This window comes from Nomascus leucogenys, chromosome 10 (genome assembly GCF_006542625.1).
Source record: "Nomascus leucogenys isolate Asia chromosome 10, Asia_NLE_v1, whole genome shotgun sequence".
Taxonomy (NCBI): Eukaryota; Metazoa; Chordata; class Mammalia; order Primates; family Hylobatidae; genus Nomascus; species Nomascus leucogenys.
The window spans coordinates 12,739,119-12,755,735 of record NC_044390.1 but is presented as its reverse complement, the minus strand read 5'-3'; the positions used below and the strand labels follow the sequence as shown (position 1 = coordinate 12,755,735).

At 36.9% G+C, this 16,617-nt stretch overlaps 1 protein-coding gene across 2 annotated transcripts in view; it reads right to left on the bottom strand.

The window, feature by feature from the left end:
• The window catches only part of EEA1 (early endosome antigen 1), a 157,069-nt gene that overhangs the window by 11,714 nt on the left and 128,738 nt on the right, over nucleotides 1–16,617 (bottom strand). For both annotated transcript variants that reach the window (XM_030819863.1, XM_003259658.2), the window contains 2 exons: nucleotides 14,910–15,104; nucleotides 3,944–4,126 (listed from right to left, as the gene is read on the bottom strand). In XM_030819863.1, the coding sequence (XP_030675723.1) occupies nucleotides 3,944–4,126; nucleotides 14,910–15,104 (378 nt within the window). The remainder of the gene's footprint in view (nucleotides 1–3,943; nucleotides 4,127–14,909; nucleotides 15,105–16,617) is intronic.

Sequence of the window (16,617 nt, the reverse complement as noted above, 5' to 3'; positions counted from 1 at the left end):
AATAAACAAATAAAGATCTTATTTATGAGGATTCTTAAGCTTCCTGAAAAAGAAAGTTTACTTCTTACCAGTAACCCAGTTACGTCTTTCTGATATAAATTAAATCTTAATTTTCAATGACTGCCAGTAGAACACTAAACCCCTTGAGGCTTTTTTCAGGAAAGAATTAACATCAGCTAGTTCTTCACTAATCCGGCAGCTAACCATTAATTGAGAACACTGCTAAGACAGAACACAGGAGAGTACAAGCTGGTCTTTGACTTAAGGGAGTTGAGTACATCACCCAAAAAGCAGAACAGGCATGTAAAATGGAAGCTACACAGGGCAGGAGAGTATACGCTATGTGCCAAATGCACAGAAAAACAGTGAGTGTGAGACGCTGTGGAGTGGGGTTTACAGAAGGCTCTATATCACATGTGGGAACTGACCTATGTGTCACAAAGGGTGAGAGTGATTTCACATAAAAAAGGAGAAAAGTTGACAAAGTCCAGTTCAAACAGTCTACAGCAACTATAATTAGTTAATAGAGATCCTGATCTAATGTTTAAAAATACCAATGCTTGCTAGAGCCTGGAAAGCACCCCTAACCTCTAACCACAAGATTTCCAAAAAGCCCATGGTTTAAATAACAGCCTATAAAATTTTAAACTCACAAAACCCAGTGACTGATTTTTTAAAGTCAAGCTCAAAATTTGGACTGCTCCATGAAATCTTTTCTGAAGATGCCAAGACATATTGTTTTCCCCTGCCTCTGAACTTTCATCTACATCATTCAATGACATAGATGAACATTTATACTTCCATGCATTTTAAATGTTCATCTTTCTTATTGCAGATTATAATAATATTGCATATTATTTCATCTGCTCAGCATCTCTTCCCTTGGAGAACCCCCATTCCCATTCCATCATTTTGTTGAGACTATCTTTAACCCATCTACTCCCCTTGAAATAGGCAAATCCCTAAATGGATCAAATACCAACCTTGACCCTGATTATGCCAATCACATTACAGTACCCCAGTAAACAAATGATTTCTGCAGTGTTCCATGGTAGCTATTGTTTTTGTCTATTCAGCAAGTTTTCCCATTCTTTCTTAAAAAAAAAAAAAAAAAACCTTCATATTTTTAGTTGTTTTTTCTTGATTTCTGATGAAATGATATAGTGAGAGTACTAGGCTAAGAAGATTTATATTTAATTCTAAATCTATTATCCTAGAATTTTCACTTCACTCAGGGTGTAAGTTTTACAGTTAAATTCTACCTCTACATTTCCTGGACAACAAAGAGTACTGTACTGCATAGCCAATCTGAAATATCCAGTCAACAAACTTAAGTACTTCATAAATAATCCAGCAGATGGGGCTAAAGGCATAGATCAGGCCAGGCTACCTTCCATTCTACTGGTGTCTAGGTATATACTGTTAGCCCATGCTGTACACTGTCAACCCATGGTAGACAGCCTTGAAGTAGTTACGTGCCATGTTACAAGGCTCTGAATCTCTCCCCTTCTCTCTCTTATACACAAGACCATCCAACATCACTGAAGCAAAAGAAAAATAATAACTGATAGCCATCTCTTATCCTAGTCTATAAATATCATCTGAACTTCCCTAGGAATTTACTATTTTTTTTAAAATTAGCTTCCTAAGTAGTTCATACACTTCTCATTTTAAAAGCATTTTATACAAAATTTGCCGATCTTTTGTTTTGTGTAAAAAATTATAGTGAAATGATGAAAGAATGGCAGACTTTGAATCAGAACTAAGATTTAACCATGGTTCTGTTATTGTATAGCAGTAGGCCTGTCTTCTCTGCAAAAGGAAGCACTGGGCCTGCTCTCTTTGGCAAAAGCAAGCTTTGGAATAGAGGATCTATCCAAGGTCCCTTAACAGTTGTAAAACTCTATGGCAGCCTTGTCCCTTAGCTTTCTCTTTTTGCCCATATTTACATTTGAGTTATTCTTTCATGTATGAAATTATTAGTACACAACATAGCTTTCAAGCATAATAAAAATTGCTGGCTTAATGAAAGAATATCAATCAAATCAATTAACATTGATTAATTTAATGTTGGTTCCTGTTACTAGCTTATGCTTTGGGTAAATGACATCCATATGGAAAGAGTGTGATTTCTATAAGACTTTTCCAATCAATCATTAAGTTTCATCTCTTCTATCATTTAAATATCCTTCAAATTCATCCACTTTTCTCCATCCTTGCTATTACCAGCCCACACCACCATCATCTTGCACTTAGACTACTGCAAAGTCTTCTTTCTGGTCTTCACATTCAGCCCTGTTTCTCATTCCTCAATCTGCAGTGAGTCATCTGCCTAAAATACAAATGTAAGTAACTCCCTTTAGTGCTTCCTCACTGTTTTTAGGCTAAGCCCAAACTCCTCCACAAAGCTTCCTTGACTTTCAATACTTTCAATAGTGTTGAAAGGACAAATAATAATAATTTAACACTACCTAAATCTTGTGTGGTATTTTTTCTTAATAACAACTATTGCTAATTTTTACCTCCAGATAAATAGATAGATACATAGATATTCTATTGGCACTATGAAAATTCTTTTACCCAATTTCCTATCTCTTTGTCAAATCCTTGCAGCCAGGTATGGGTTCAGCCCTTTTGTTTCTTCTCTCTCTCCCATTAATCTCCTCTATTTCATCCTCTTTAGTGTTCATCCCAGTTCTAATCAACTCATACCTCGACTATTAGAATTTATGGAGAAAGTTAGTAACCTCTTAACTCATCTCTCCACCACAGTCTATCCCAGGTCCAATCCGAGCTGTCTGCAAACCACTACCAGGTTGTTTTCTAAAGTACTATTTTCTTCATTTTACTCCTCTGTTTGGACTTTTCACTTTTTCCCCTCAAATATAAAATCCAATCATCTTTGCTAGGCATCTAAGATACTTCACGATTTAGATCCAACCTTTTAAACCTTAATTCCAAACATAAACTAGTATACGCCAGCAAGGCAATTATGTTAACTGTCTACTTGCTTTATTCATTCTCACTATGGCACCTTTTCTCAAATATGCCCCTGAATAAAATTACCTTTCTCTGGAGTCTCTGGGTATTCAAATTCAGGACCTAATCAGGTCCCACATCCTTCATAATTCCCTGTAACAGCCTATGGATAAAATATATGCTCCCTATCTAAATAAAACATTTTAATATTCTTTCATTCTCAGAATTTTGTAATATGCACTTTAAATTAAATAAACAAAATCCCAAACATAGGAAAGAAACAGATAAAGCATTTCCCCTTAACAAAAAGAGAGAGAAAAAAAAAACTGGCTGAATCTTCTGTGAGAGAACACAAATATTCCATTTTCCTTAGAAAACTGATACCTTCCTGTGACCTAAAAATTGTTTACCCTTTTCCCATTATCCTTCAATTTAATAAACTTGATACTTTATCTAATCAAATAGTATTACCAAAGACAAAATTCCTATACATTGTTATACAATTAAGGGTAAGTTTATTTTGAGCTATAATCTCCTAATTTTAATCATTAGGCAATCCAGTAATATTGGGAACTTGACAAATATTATAACTAACGTCAGAATTGCCTGACCAACAATGGTAAAATTGCTTGCATTTTTTCACAAGTGGTTTACATTTAAAACTTAACAGCAGCCTATCTTTAAAGTTATTCACACATAAAGACAGCATAATACTTACCTAAGTTAACAGTGTCACAATTAAGATATATCCAAATTATCTTACTATTATAAATACGTCATTTTAAAATGCCCACATTTTAAACAATTTTTTAAAGCATGCTAATACAAAATAACAATTTAATAGAAAACAGCATACTATTCCACAAATACTAACATTTCCTTGCCCATTTGGATTCAAATAGATCATTTAATAAATGTCTATAAAACTTACTGAGATTTTATGGTACAGTATAGTTTACTATACCTTAAGATCTTGCCTGGTGGCTAGAAGTTCAGATTCCCTCCCATAGAAATCAGATTGAAGCTGTTTGAAAGTTTCCTGACTTTTTTCATAGTTGTTCTGTAATACTGATATTTTCTCTTTCTCTGCTGCAAGTTCCTGGGCTGCCTGTGTTAACTGTTGCTGTAGTTTATTCTCAAGCTCTGTCTGAAACATACAATAGTTATTTAAAACAGTATGCATTCCAAAAACCAATTACAAATATAAAGTAAAATCCAGACACCTAGAAGAAAATTCCAAACAATAAAATGAACTGTACTTATGCCCCAAATTTCTACCTCAATAAGGTAAATTACTTATAAAGTAAAAGAATTACAAAATCTAACAAGTCTCAATTTAAAGACCATAAAATACAAAAGTAATTAAATTTTTTTTTTTTTTTTTTTAAAGTCATTTCACTGGGAAGTACTATCAGGTCTCGGGAGAAAGAGTAACAACTACATTCTGAGGGAGCATGCAGTGCTACATGCCTCAGCTGACGTAATTTAAGGTGGAACTAAGGGAAACTTGTACATGAAAGAAAGTAAGAAACCATTACTTTGTTGAAGTATTAATACATAGTTTCTATTCTTAGAAATTCAAGAATAACTTAGGAATCTACAGGTTATCTTGATTAATATCAAGGCAGAAAAAGAAAATCTCACGAAGTTTTAAAGCTCCTCTAAACTCTAAACTTGTCTTTAGTCTTCAAGAAGATTCAGGAGATATGCACAAATTATGACATAGTTAAAACATATACATATGCATAGTATGAAAAATAGGTATTTGACTTTCAAAATACACTGCTTCAATAAAATTGCTGTTGAAGTCATTAATGACTGCCATGTTCCAAAATCCTATATTCTTATCCTTGTCAACTTCTTGACCTCTCAGTTGTACCTGATATAGTTGATTATGTCTCCTTCTAGAAACACTTTCTTCAACTGGTTTCCAAGGTACTTTATATTTTAGGTTCTCTCCCTACCTTACTGGTCATAACTTCTCAAAATCTTTTACTAGCTCCTTTTCCGCTGCTACTTCTGTGAATGTTGAGACACCCCAAAGTTCTATTGCTGGTCTTCTTTTAATCCATAGACTCTCTCCTTAGAAGATCTCAACTAGGCCAGGCATGGTGGCTCACGCCTGTAATCCCAACACTTTGGAAGGCTGAGGTGGGTGATCACCTGAGGTCAGGAGTTCGAGACCAGCCTGACCAACATGGTGAAACCCCGCCTCACCAACATGGTGAAACCCCGCCTCAACTAAAAATACAAAAATTAGCCGGGTGTGGTGGCAGACACTTGTAATCCCAGCTACTCAGGAGGCTGAGGCAGGAGAATCGCCTGAACCCAGGAGGTGGATGTTGCAGTGAGCCGAGATCACACCACTGCACTCCATCCTGGGCAACAGAGAGACGCCATCTCAAAAAAAAAAAAAAAAAAAAAAAAAAAAAAAGAAAAGAAAAGAAAAAAAAAACGGATCTCAACTAGTCCCAGGCTTTAAAGATATTCTTTACAACTGACTCCCAAACTTATGTCTCTAACTGCAATCTCTCCATCTGAACTCTGGGTTCTTATATCCATGTATCTTCCGGATGTCTCCACTTGAATGACTGACATATCTATCTCAAGCAGAAATCTGGGTTCCTGATAGTAGCCACAAGCATCAAACAGCTGCTACTTCTCAGCCTGGCTCGGAGAGGGGGGTCTGCCATTGCTGAGGCTTGAGTAGGTAAACTAAGTGGCCAGGAAGCTCGAACTGGGCGGAGCCCACCACAGCTCAACAAGCCCTACTGCCTCTAGACTCCACCTCTGGGGGCAGGGCATAGCTAAACAAAAGGCAGCAGACAACTTCTGCAGACTTAAAGGTCCCTGTCTGACAGCTCTGAAGAGAGCAGTGGTTCTCCCAGCATGGCGTTTGAGCTCTGAGAACGGACAGACTGCATCCTCAAGTGGGTCCCTGACCCCCGAGTAGCCTAACTGGAAGACACCTCCCAGTAGGGGCCAACAGACACCTCATATAGGCAGCTGCCCCTCTGGGACGAAGCTTCCAGAAGAAGGATCAGGTAGTAATATTTGCTGTTCTGCAATATTCACTGTTCTGCAGCCTCCACTGGTGATACCCAGGCAAACAGGGTCTGGAGTGGAACTCCAGCAAACTCCAACAGATCTGCAGCTGAGGGACCTGACTGTTAGAAGGAAAACTAACAAACAGAAAGGAATAACATCAACATCAACAAAAAGGTCATCTACACCAAAACTCCACCTGTAGGTCACCAACATCAAAGACCAAAGGTGGATAAAACCACAAAGATGGGGAGAAACCAGAGCAGAAAAGCTGAAAATTCTAAAAATCAGAGTGCCTCTTCTCCTCCAAAGGATCGCAGCTCCTCGCCAGCAACGGAACAAAGCTGGATGGAGAATAACTTTGATGAGTTGACAGACACAGCTTCAGAAGGTCGGTAATAACAAACTTCTCCAAGCTAAAGGAGGATGTTTGAACCCATCGCAAGGAAGCTAAAAACCTTGAGAAAAAGATTAGATGAATGGCTAACTAGAATAAACAGTGTAGAAATGCAGCTGAAAACCATGGCATGAGAACTTCATGACACATGCACAAGCTTCAACAGCTGACTCGATCAAATGGAAGAAAGGGTATCAGTGATTGAAGATCAAATGAATGAAATAAAGCAAGAAGACAAGGTTAGAATAAAAAGAAACGAACAAAGCCTCCAAGAAATATGGACTGTGTGAAAAGACCAAATCTACATTTGATTGGTGTACCTGAAGGTGATGGGGAGAATGGAACCAAGTTGGAAAACACTCTTCAGGATATTACCCAGGAGAACTTCCCCAACCTAGCAAGGCGGGCCAACATTCAAATTCAGGAAATACAGAGAACACCACAAAGTTACTCCTCAAGAAGAGCAACCCCAAGACACATAATTGTCAGATTCACCAAGGTTGAAATGAAGGAAAAAATGTTAAGGGCGGCCAGAGAGAAAGGTCAGGTTACCCACAAAGGGAAGCCCATCAGACTAACAGCAGATCTCTCAGCAGAAACCCTACAAGCCAGAAGAGAATGGGGGCCAATATTCAACATTCTTAAAGAAAATAATTTTCAACCCAGAATTTTATATACAGCCAAACTAAGCTTCATAAGTGAAAGAGAAATAAAATCCTTTCCAGACAAGCAAATGCTGAGAGATTTTGTCACCACCAGGCCTGCCTTACAAGAGCTCCTGAAGGAAGCACTAAATATGGTACCAGCCACTGCAAAAAACAGGCCAAACTGTAAAGACCATGGATGCTATGAAGAAACTGCATCAATTAATGGGCAAAATAACCAGCGAATATCATAATGGCAGGATCAAATTCACACACAATAATATTAACCTTAAATATAAATGGGCTAAATGCCCCAATTAAAAGACACAGACAGGCAAAGTGGATAAAGAGTCAAGACCCATCAGTGTGCTATATTCAAGAGACCCATCTCACATGCAAAGACGCACACAGGCTCAAAATAAAGGGATGGAGGAAGATCTACCAAGCAAATGGAAAGCAAAAAAACACCAGGGGTTGCAATCCTAGTCTCTGATAAAACATACTTTAAACCAACAAAGATCAAAAGAGACAAAGAGGCCATTACATAATGGTAAACGGATCAGTTCAACAAGAGCTAACTATCCTAAATATATATGCACCCAATAAAGGAGCACCCAGAATCATAAAGCAAGTCCTTAGAGACCTACAAAGAGACCTAGACTCCCACACAATAATAATGGGAGACTTTAACACCCCACAGTTAATATTAGACAGATCAATGAGACAGAAGGATATCCAGGACCTGAACTCAGCTCTGCAACAAGCAGACCTAACAGACATCTACAGAACTCTCCACCCCAAATCAACAGAATATACATTCTTCTCAGCACCACATCACACTTATTCTAAAATTGACCACATAATTGGAAGCAAAGCACTCCTCAGCAAACGTAAAAGAACAGAAATCACAACAAACTGTCTCTCAGACCACAGTGCAATCAAATTAGAATTCAGGATTAAGAAACTCACTGAAAACCGCACAACTACATGAAAACTGAACAACTTGCTCCTGAATGACTACTGGGTAAATAACAAAATTAAGGCAGAAATAAAGATGTTCTTTGAAACCAATGAGAACAAAGACACAACGTACCAGAATCTCTGGGACACATTTAAAGCAGTGTGTAGAGGGAAATTTATAGTACTAAATGCCCACAAGAGAAAGCAAGAAAGAACTAAAATCGACACCCTAACATCACAATTAAAAGAACTAGAGAAGCAACAGCAAACAAATTTACAAGCGAGCACAAGGCAAGAAATAACTAAGATCAGAGCAGAACTGAAGGAGATAGAGACACAAAAAAACCTTTCAAAAAAATTCAATGAATGCAGCAGCTGGTTTTTTGAAAAGATCAACAAAATTGATAGACCGCTAGCAAGACTAATGAAGAAGAAAAGAGAGAAGAATCAAATAGATGCAATAAAAAAATGATAAAGGGGATATCACCACCGATCCCACAGAAACACAAACTACCATCAGAGAATACTATAAACACCTCTACGCAAATAAACTAGAAAATCTAGAAGAAATCGATAAATTCCTAGACACATACACCCTCCCAAGACTAAACCAGGAAGAAGCTGAATCTCTGAATAGACCAATAACAGGCTCTGAAATTGAGGCAATAATTAATAGCCTACCAACCAAAAAAAGTCCAGGACCAGACAGATTCACAGCCGAATTCTACCAGAGATACAAAGAGGAGCTGGTACTATTCCTTTTGAAACTATTCCAATCAATAGAAAAAGAGGAAATCCTTCCTAACTAATTTTATGAGACCAACATCACCCTGATACCAAAGCCCAGAAGAGACACAACAAAAAAAGAGAATTTTAGGTCAATATCCCTGATGAACATCGATGCGAAAATCCTCATATAAAATACTGGCAAACCGAATCCAGCAGCACATCAAAAAGCTTATCCACCACAATCAAGTCAGCTTCATCCCTGGGATGCAAGGCTGGTTCAACATACGCAAATCAATAAACATAATCCATCACATAAACAGAACCAACAACAAAAACCACATGATATCTCAATAGATGCAGAAAAGCCCTTCAACAAAATTCAACAGCCCTTCACGCTAAAAACTCTCAACAAACTAGGTATTGATGGAACATATCTCAAAATAATAAGAACTACTTATAATAAACCCACAGCCAATATCACAGTGAATGGGCAAAAACTGGAAGAATTCCCTTTAAAAACCTGCACAAGACAAGGATGCCCTCACTCACCACTCCTATTCAACATAGTGTTGGAAGTTCTGGCCAGGGCAGTCAGGCAAGAGAAAGAAATAAAGGGTATTCAATTAGGAAAAGAGGAAGTCAACTTGTCCCTGTGTGCAGATGACATGACTGTATATTTAGAAAACCCCATCGTCCCAGCCCAAAATCTCCTTAAGCTGATAAGCAACTTCAGCAAAGTCTCAGGATACAAAATCAATGTGCAAAAATCACAAGCATTCCTCTACACTATTAACAGACAAACTGAGAGCCAAATCATGAGTGAACTCGTGTTCACAATTGCTCCGAAGAGAATAAAATACCTAGGAATCCAACTTACAAGGGATGTGAAGGACCTCTTCAAGGAGAGCTACAAACCACTGCTCAATGAAATAAAAGAGGACACAAACAAATGGAAGAATATTCCATGCTCATGGATAAAGAATCAATATCGTGAAAATGACCATACTGCCCAAAGTAATTTATAGATTCAATGCCATCACCATCAAGCTACCAATGACTTTCTTCATAGAATCAGAAAAAACTACTTTAAAGTTCATATGGAACCAAAAAAGAGCCCACATTGCAAGGACTTCATGACTAAGACACCAAAAGCAATGACAACAAAAGACAAAATAGACAAATGGGATCTAATTAAACTAAAGAGCTTCAGCATGGCAAAAGAAACTACCATCAGAGTGAACAGGCAACCTACAGAATGGGAGAAAATTTTTGCAATCTCCCCATGTGACAAAAGGTTAATATCCAGAATCTACAAAGAACTCAAACAAATTTACAAGAAAAAAACAAACAACCCCATCAAAAAGTGGGCAAAGGATATGATCAGACACTTCTCAAAAGAAGACATCTATGCTGCCAACAGACACAGGAAAAAATGCTCATCATCACTGGCCATCAGAGAAATGCAAATCAAAACTGCAATGAGACATCATCTCACGCCAGTTAGAATGGCAATCATTAAAAAGTCAGGAAACAACAGATGCTGGAGAGGATGTGGAGAAACAGGAACACTTTTACACTGTTGGTGGGAGTGTAAATTAGTTCAACCATTGTGGAAGACAGTGTGGCGATTCCTCAAGGATCTAGAACTAGAAATACCATCTGACCTAGCCATCCCATTACTGGGTAAATACCCAAAGGATTATAAATCATGCTACTATAAAGACACATGCACATGTATGTTTATTGTGGCACTATTCACAATAGCAAAGACTTGGAACCAACCCAGATGTCCATCAATGATAGACTGGATAAAAAAAAATGTGGCACATATACACCATGGAATACTATGCAGCCATAAAAAAGGATGAGTTCGTGTCCTTTTCAGGGACACGGATGAAGCTGGAAACCATCATTCTCAGCAAACTATCACAAGGACAGAAAACCAAACACCGCATGTTCCCACTCATAGGTGGGAAGTGAACAATGAGATCACTTGGACACAGGGAGGAGAACATCACACACCAGGGCCTGTCAGGGGGTGGGGGGCTGGGGGAGGGATATCATTAGGAGATGAGTTGATGGGTGCAGCAAACCAACATGGCACATGTATACCTATGTATCAAACCTGCGTGTTGTGTACATGTAACCTAGAACTCAAATAAAACAAAAAAAAAAGCTGCTACTTCCCCCAATAAATGGCATTACCAACTACCGACATGCACAAACCCAAGTTATCCTTGATCCTCTTCCTATCACCTCTCACTTTCGAATCTATCAGAAAGTCTTGATGACTCAACTTCCAAAATACATTCACAAATCATTATAATCATTCACAAAATCCTTTATTTTCCCTTTAGTCAAACCCCACCATTCTCTGTTCTAAATTCTCCAAGAGTCCAATTGCCCTTAGAATAAAATAAACCATTCTGTTATCTTTTATAATTTGCATATAAATGATCTGGTCCCTGTCTAATTATCTGAGCTCATCTCATGTTACCTTCTCCCTCACAACCAAATTTAACCATATTGGTCATCTGTTTTCAGAAAATACCAACATCAACTCAAATCTCTTCAGCAAAGCTTCTTTGATCACCCAACCTTTAGTAGAATTATGTCCCATCACTATCTTTCATACCTCTCTGTTTAGTTTCTCTACCCACTGAAGTATAAGCTCCACAAGAACAGGTCCCATGTCTGTTTTGTTCACAGCTATGTCTTCAGCACCTAGAATTGTGCCATGGCATAAAATAAGTGCCTAGTAATATTTCTGAAACAAGTGAATGAATGACAAATAGACTGGAGGGCCTGGAACATTTATTAAGCTATATTAACAGCCTAGATAAGAGGAAAAGAAAGTCTGAACTAAGGCTGTAGCAGAGGAAAATGAGAAGGATGGATTCAAGAAAGCTAGGAGACAGAGTGATAGGAATTGGTGCTAACTGCCTATGGGGGAGCAGAGAGCTGATCTCCCTATACAGTATCTGATAACATCCCATGCCATCTTCCTTTCATAGAGTTCTTCTTCCAATTCACATTGAAGAATTCGTGGATATCTTTTTCACATTGAAGGTCATAATGCACTTACACATTTTCTTTTCTAAAATACTACTTCTTTTCTTTAACATTTTTTCACAAATCTAGGTTTCTTACTCTTTAATTCTTGTTCTGACTCTTAACTAAGCTCTCTGTGAAGTCTCAATAATGGCCATAATAGCTCTTTGGGCTCATGTTTGGGCTTTCAATATTTTTCCTCTGACAAACTCATTCGTTCATTTTTTTTAAATGATTAAGAGCTTATTTGCTAGAAAAGACAAAGTTCCCTGTCTTTGAGGAACTCAAATCATTAGTGAAGAAGTTAAATGAAAAAAAAAAAACAGATAAATTCAACAGTTTGATAACTGCTCCATTATATAATACAGTTTTCTTTTGCTTTATATTTTGCTTTCTCATTAAATTATAAGCTGCTTGAAAGTAAGGGGCCATATCTTATTCATTGTATATTTCCACATTAGATTTTGAACAAAGTTGGTGAGGGATTGTTGACTTAACAGCATGCTTTCTTGATTCTAGATCAGTAACTCCCAAATAGTCTTATGCTATATAAAATGTTTTAAATCATCTTTAGATTACTTACAATACCATTAGGTAACATAGCATTAACAGTATAAATGCTATGTAAATAGTTGTTTTTACTGTATTTTAAATTTTGGTATTATTTTTAATGCTGTAGTATTACTTTTTATTTATATATGCAGAAAATGTGTAAGTGCATTATGACCTTCAATGTGAAAAATTATATATCTATAGATATATACTTATATATATAACTCTATAGCTATAGATACAAAACTACATATCTAGATATAATGTGTACATATATATTTTTATGTTTTATATATATATTTAAGTGTGTACACACATACATCTACACCCATTTAAACATTATCCTTGTTTTCCCTACTTCACCATGGGCCAGTGACAATGATAACTTTGTCATGGCCTATTACTCAGGTCACAGTTTGCTATACTTCCATATAATATCCAACAACTATTTTACTTCCACATTGTATGGGTCGCAGTACTAGAAACTTTAAATACATTATCTCAATCTTTACAACAACTCTATGACTCCATTAAATGAGCTCAGAAAGATGAATCATTTCTCTATGACCAGTAAGTTAATGTGTGTCCAAATTTAACAAAATTAAACAAATTTGAATTCAGATCTGCCTGGCTTGAACATCTCTAGATAACTTACAATACCTAATACAACTATGCTATGTAAATATACATAGTAAATGCTATGTAAATAGTTGTTTTACTGTATTTTACATCTTGGGTGTTTTGGTTTTGTTTTGCTTTTTTGAGACGGAGTCTCACTCTGTTGCCTAAGCTGGAGTGCAGTGGCGTGATCTTGGCTCACTGCAATCTCTGCCTCTGGGGTTCCAGCGAGTCTCCTGCCTCAGCCTTCAGAGTAGCTGTGTCTACAGGTGCACACCACCACACCCAGCTAATTTTTGTATTTTTAGTAGAGACAGGATTTCACCATGTTGGCCAGGCTGGTCTCGAACTCCTGACCTTAAGTGATCTGCCTACCTCAGCCTCCCAAAGTGCTGGGATTACAGGTGTGAGCCACTGCACCCAGCCAATTTTGTATTATTTTTTAATACTGTACTGTTACTTTTTATTGCTTTTCTTCTCCCAAATATTTTAATTCCAACTGCAGTTACAGAATCTACAGATATGGAGGGGCAACTGTACAGGCAATATATATTAATCACAAATCCAAAAGAAATATTATTATAACTCATAATTTTTAAATAAGAAAACGTGCTAAAAATACTTGTATTTTTTATTTCACTAAGTTACAATGCTATAAAAATGAAGATTTTGTAAATATTTGGATACAAGTCTAGTATATTTTGAAGAAAATGACCTCAGGATATGAAAGCATACAATAAAGTATGCACTGTGATAATTACATGTTGACTTTTGATTATATATGGTAACAAAAACAAAAGAATAGACACATTTGTCTACTCTTGGTTGTATTATTAAAGAACTACTATTTTGTAAAGCAGCATAATAATAGTTAAAAAAACAGCGGTCAACATAAAATGTGTTTTTTTGATTGTTTTAATTTATATACTTTGTACTTTAGCAGTATGACAGCCAACTCTTAATGGCATTATATATTTAGTTTATTCTACATAGTAGAGATTCTACTCTCTTCTCCATAGACCAATTAACACGGACATACTAACAGTAGAGAAGGAACTCACTGTGTTCAAATATTTCATATTAAGTATAATCCATTTTTACCAACTCTTGGTCTGGACAAGTATTAAAACACTTAAGAATAAAAAATATGCTCAATAATAAATTAGAATAGGTTTGGAAATGGAAACCATTATGGTGTAACTTAAAATATTAATAATTAAAACTATATGAAGCTTTACACTAGTGAATGTTTTTAAGATATCCCACTTTGTAATTTTTGTTCTTAGTCCTTAATAAGAATGATTTATTTTAAATTCTTTTAAATTTTTCTAATACACTATGAATGTTGCATAAATTATTTCCTTAAGTGTTATATTATTATTATTATTTTTTTTTTTTTTTTTGAGACAGAGTACCTCTGCCGCCCAGGCTGAAGTGCAGTGGCATGATCTCAGCTCACTGCAACCTCCGCCTCCTGCCTCAGCTTCCTGAGTAGCTGGGATTACAGGAATGCACCATGACGCCCAGCTAATTTTTGTATTTTTAGTAGAGATGGGGTTTCGCCACGTTGGCCAGGCTGGTCTTGAACTCCTGACCTCAGGTGATCTGCCTGCCTCGGAGTGCTGAGATTACAAGCGTGAGCCACTGAGCCCAGCCAGTTATGTATTATTTTTAATAAGGTAGTTTCATGTCTATCAAATGATTAGTAAGATAATTTTAAATAACGATTATCTGACAACAGAGTTACAGTGAATGGAAATCCAGACTCAGGTACTTGATAATATAATCAAATGCTTTCATATATTAAACTTGGAAAAAATTTAGCTTATGTAAACTTTTCTATGTTGCAACTCATCCATCTGTATTAATCATCATACTATTTTCTTAATTGCCAAGTTTTTCTTCCTATAAAAAGTAAACAAATATATCACTACCTTCTGTAAAACAGCAATTTTAAGCTCTCCTTGGAGTGCTTCCACTTGTTTTTTCTTCTGTTCACTTGATTGCTTTAGCTCATTTATGTTCCCCTGAAGTTGTTGCTCTTCTTTTTCCTTTTGTTTTAAAGTATTCTGGGCCTGTATAAGTTGTTCCTGCATTGAATTGAGTTCCAATTTCAACTGATGAGAAGCCTGAAAGAAAAAAAAAATCTATTTAGCCTTCATTTGTTCGTCATATGAACAAATGTTTGTTTGTTACTCAGTACATTGTCTTTTGACGATGTACTGAGTAATTAGAAAAAAAAAATATATTTAGCTTTCATTTGTTCATTCAAAAGACAATCTACTGAGTAACTACTACACTCCAGGCACTACTCTAGGAAGAAATTACTGAGGCTGTTGGCTACAGATAATTAGTAAAGATACCTGCCCTCATATTGCTTTCATAACCAACACTACTCACTATTAGGTGACATGCTGGATTAATCTTTATTATTTTTTAATACTACTTTTCTTTTTAACTTATAATTGTATAGTTACAGCTTGTAAATTATCTACATTAGTATTCTCTTGTATCACAGAAAACAGGTATGTCAACATCAATGTCTAAATTGTTGGATGTCAATTATCTTTCAAGAATATTCTCAGCCAGGCACGGTGGCTCACGCCTGTAATCCCAGCACTTTGGGAGGCTGAGGCGGGAGGATCACGAGGTCAGGAGATCGAGACCATCCTGGCTAACACAGTGAAACCCCGTCTCTACTAAAAATACAAAAAAATCAGCCGGGTGTGGTGGCAGGTGCCTGTAGTCCCAGCTACTCGGGAGGCTGAGGCAGGAGAATGGTGTGAACCCAGGAGGCAGAGCTTGCAGTGAGCTGAGATCGCACCACTGCACTCCAGCCTGGGCAACAGAGCAAGAGACTCCATCTCAAAAAATAATAATTAAAAAAAAAAATTCTCATACATCACTAAGCCTGTTGGCCACAGTTGTCACAAAGAATAGCTCTATAGTAACTATGATAAAAACAAAATCACTTTTGACAAAATACGTTTAGTATCTGTCTGATGACATTAAATTACACTGCACAGGCCAGGTGCTCACGCCTATAATCCCAGCACTTTGGTAGGCCAACACGGGCAGATTACTTGAGGTCAGGGGCTCGAGACCAGCCTGCACAACATGGTGAAACCTGTCTCTACTAAAAATACAAAAATTAGCCAGGCGTGGTGGCAGGCACCTGTAATCCCAGCTACTTGGGAGGCCGAGACAGGAGAATCGCTTGAACCTAGGAGGTGGAGGTTGCAGTGAGCCGAGATTGAGCCACTGCACTCCAGCCTGGGTGACAGAGTGAGACTCTGTTTAAAATAATAATAATAATACACTGTAGAAGAGTTACTTCATTTAGAGATCTGGGGCATATTTTACTACCTTGTTTGTACAGTCCACTAGGATATGTTTCTGTTCAAATTCAGACATCATACAGAAGTCACACTGAGGTTCCTCTGTCACCAAGGTAAACCACTATTATCTCCCACCCTCCAACCAAAGTCATGTTTTCACGTTCTATGCATATTTCACTAAGAACCTAGCATTACATTCAAGCATTTGACCATATCCAAAGTTACTTTTGAAAAAATGTTAGTGTTATATATAAACGTCTCAGCTTATCTCCACAATGAAGAGCAAAATATTTTTATGCAAAAC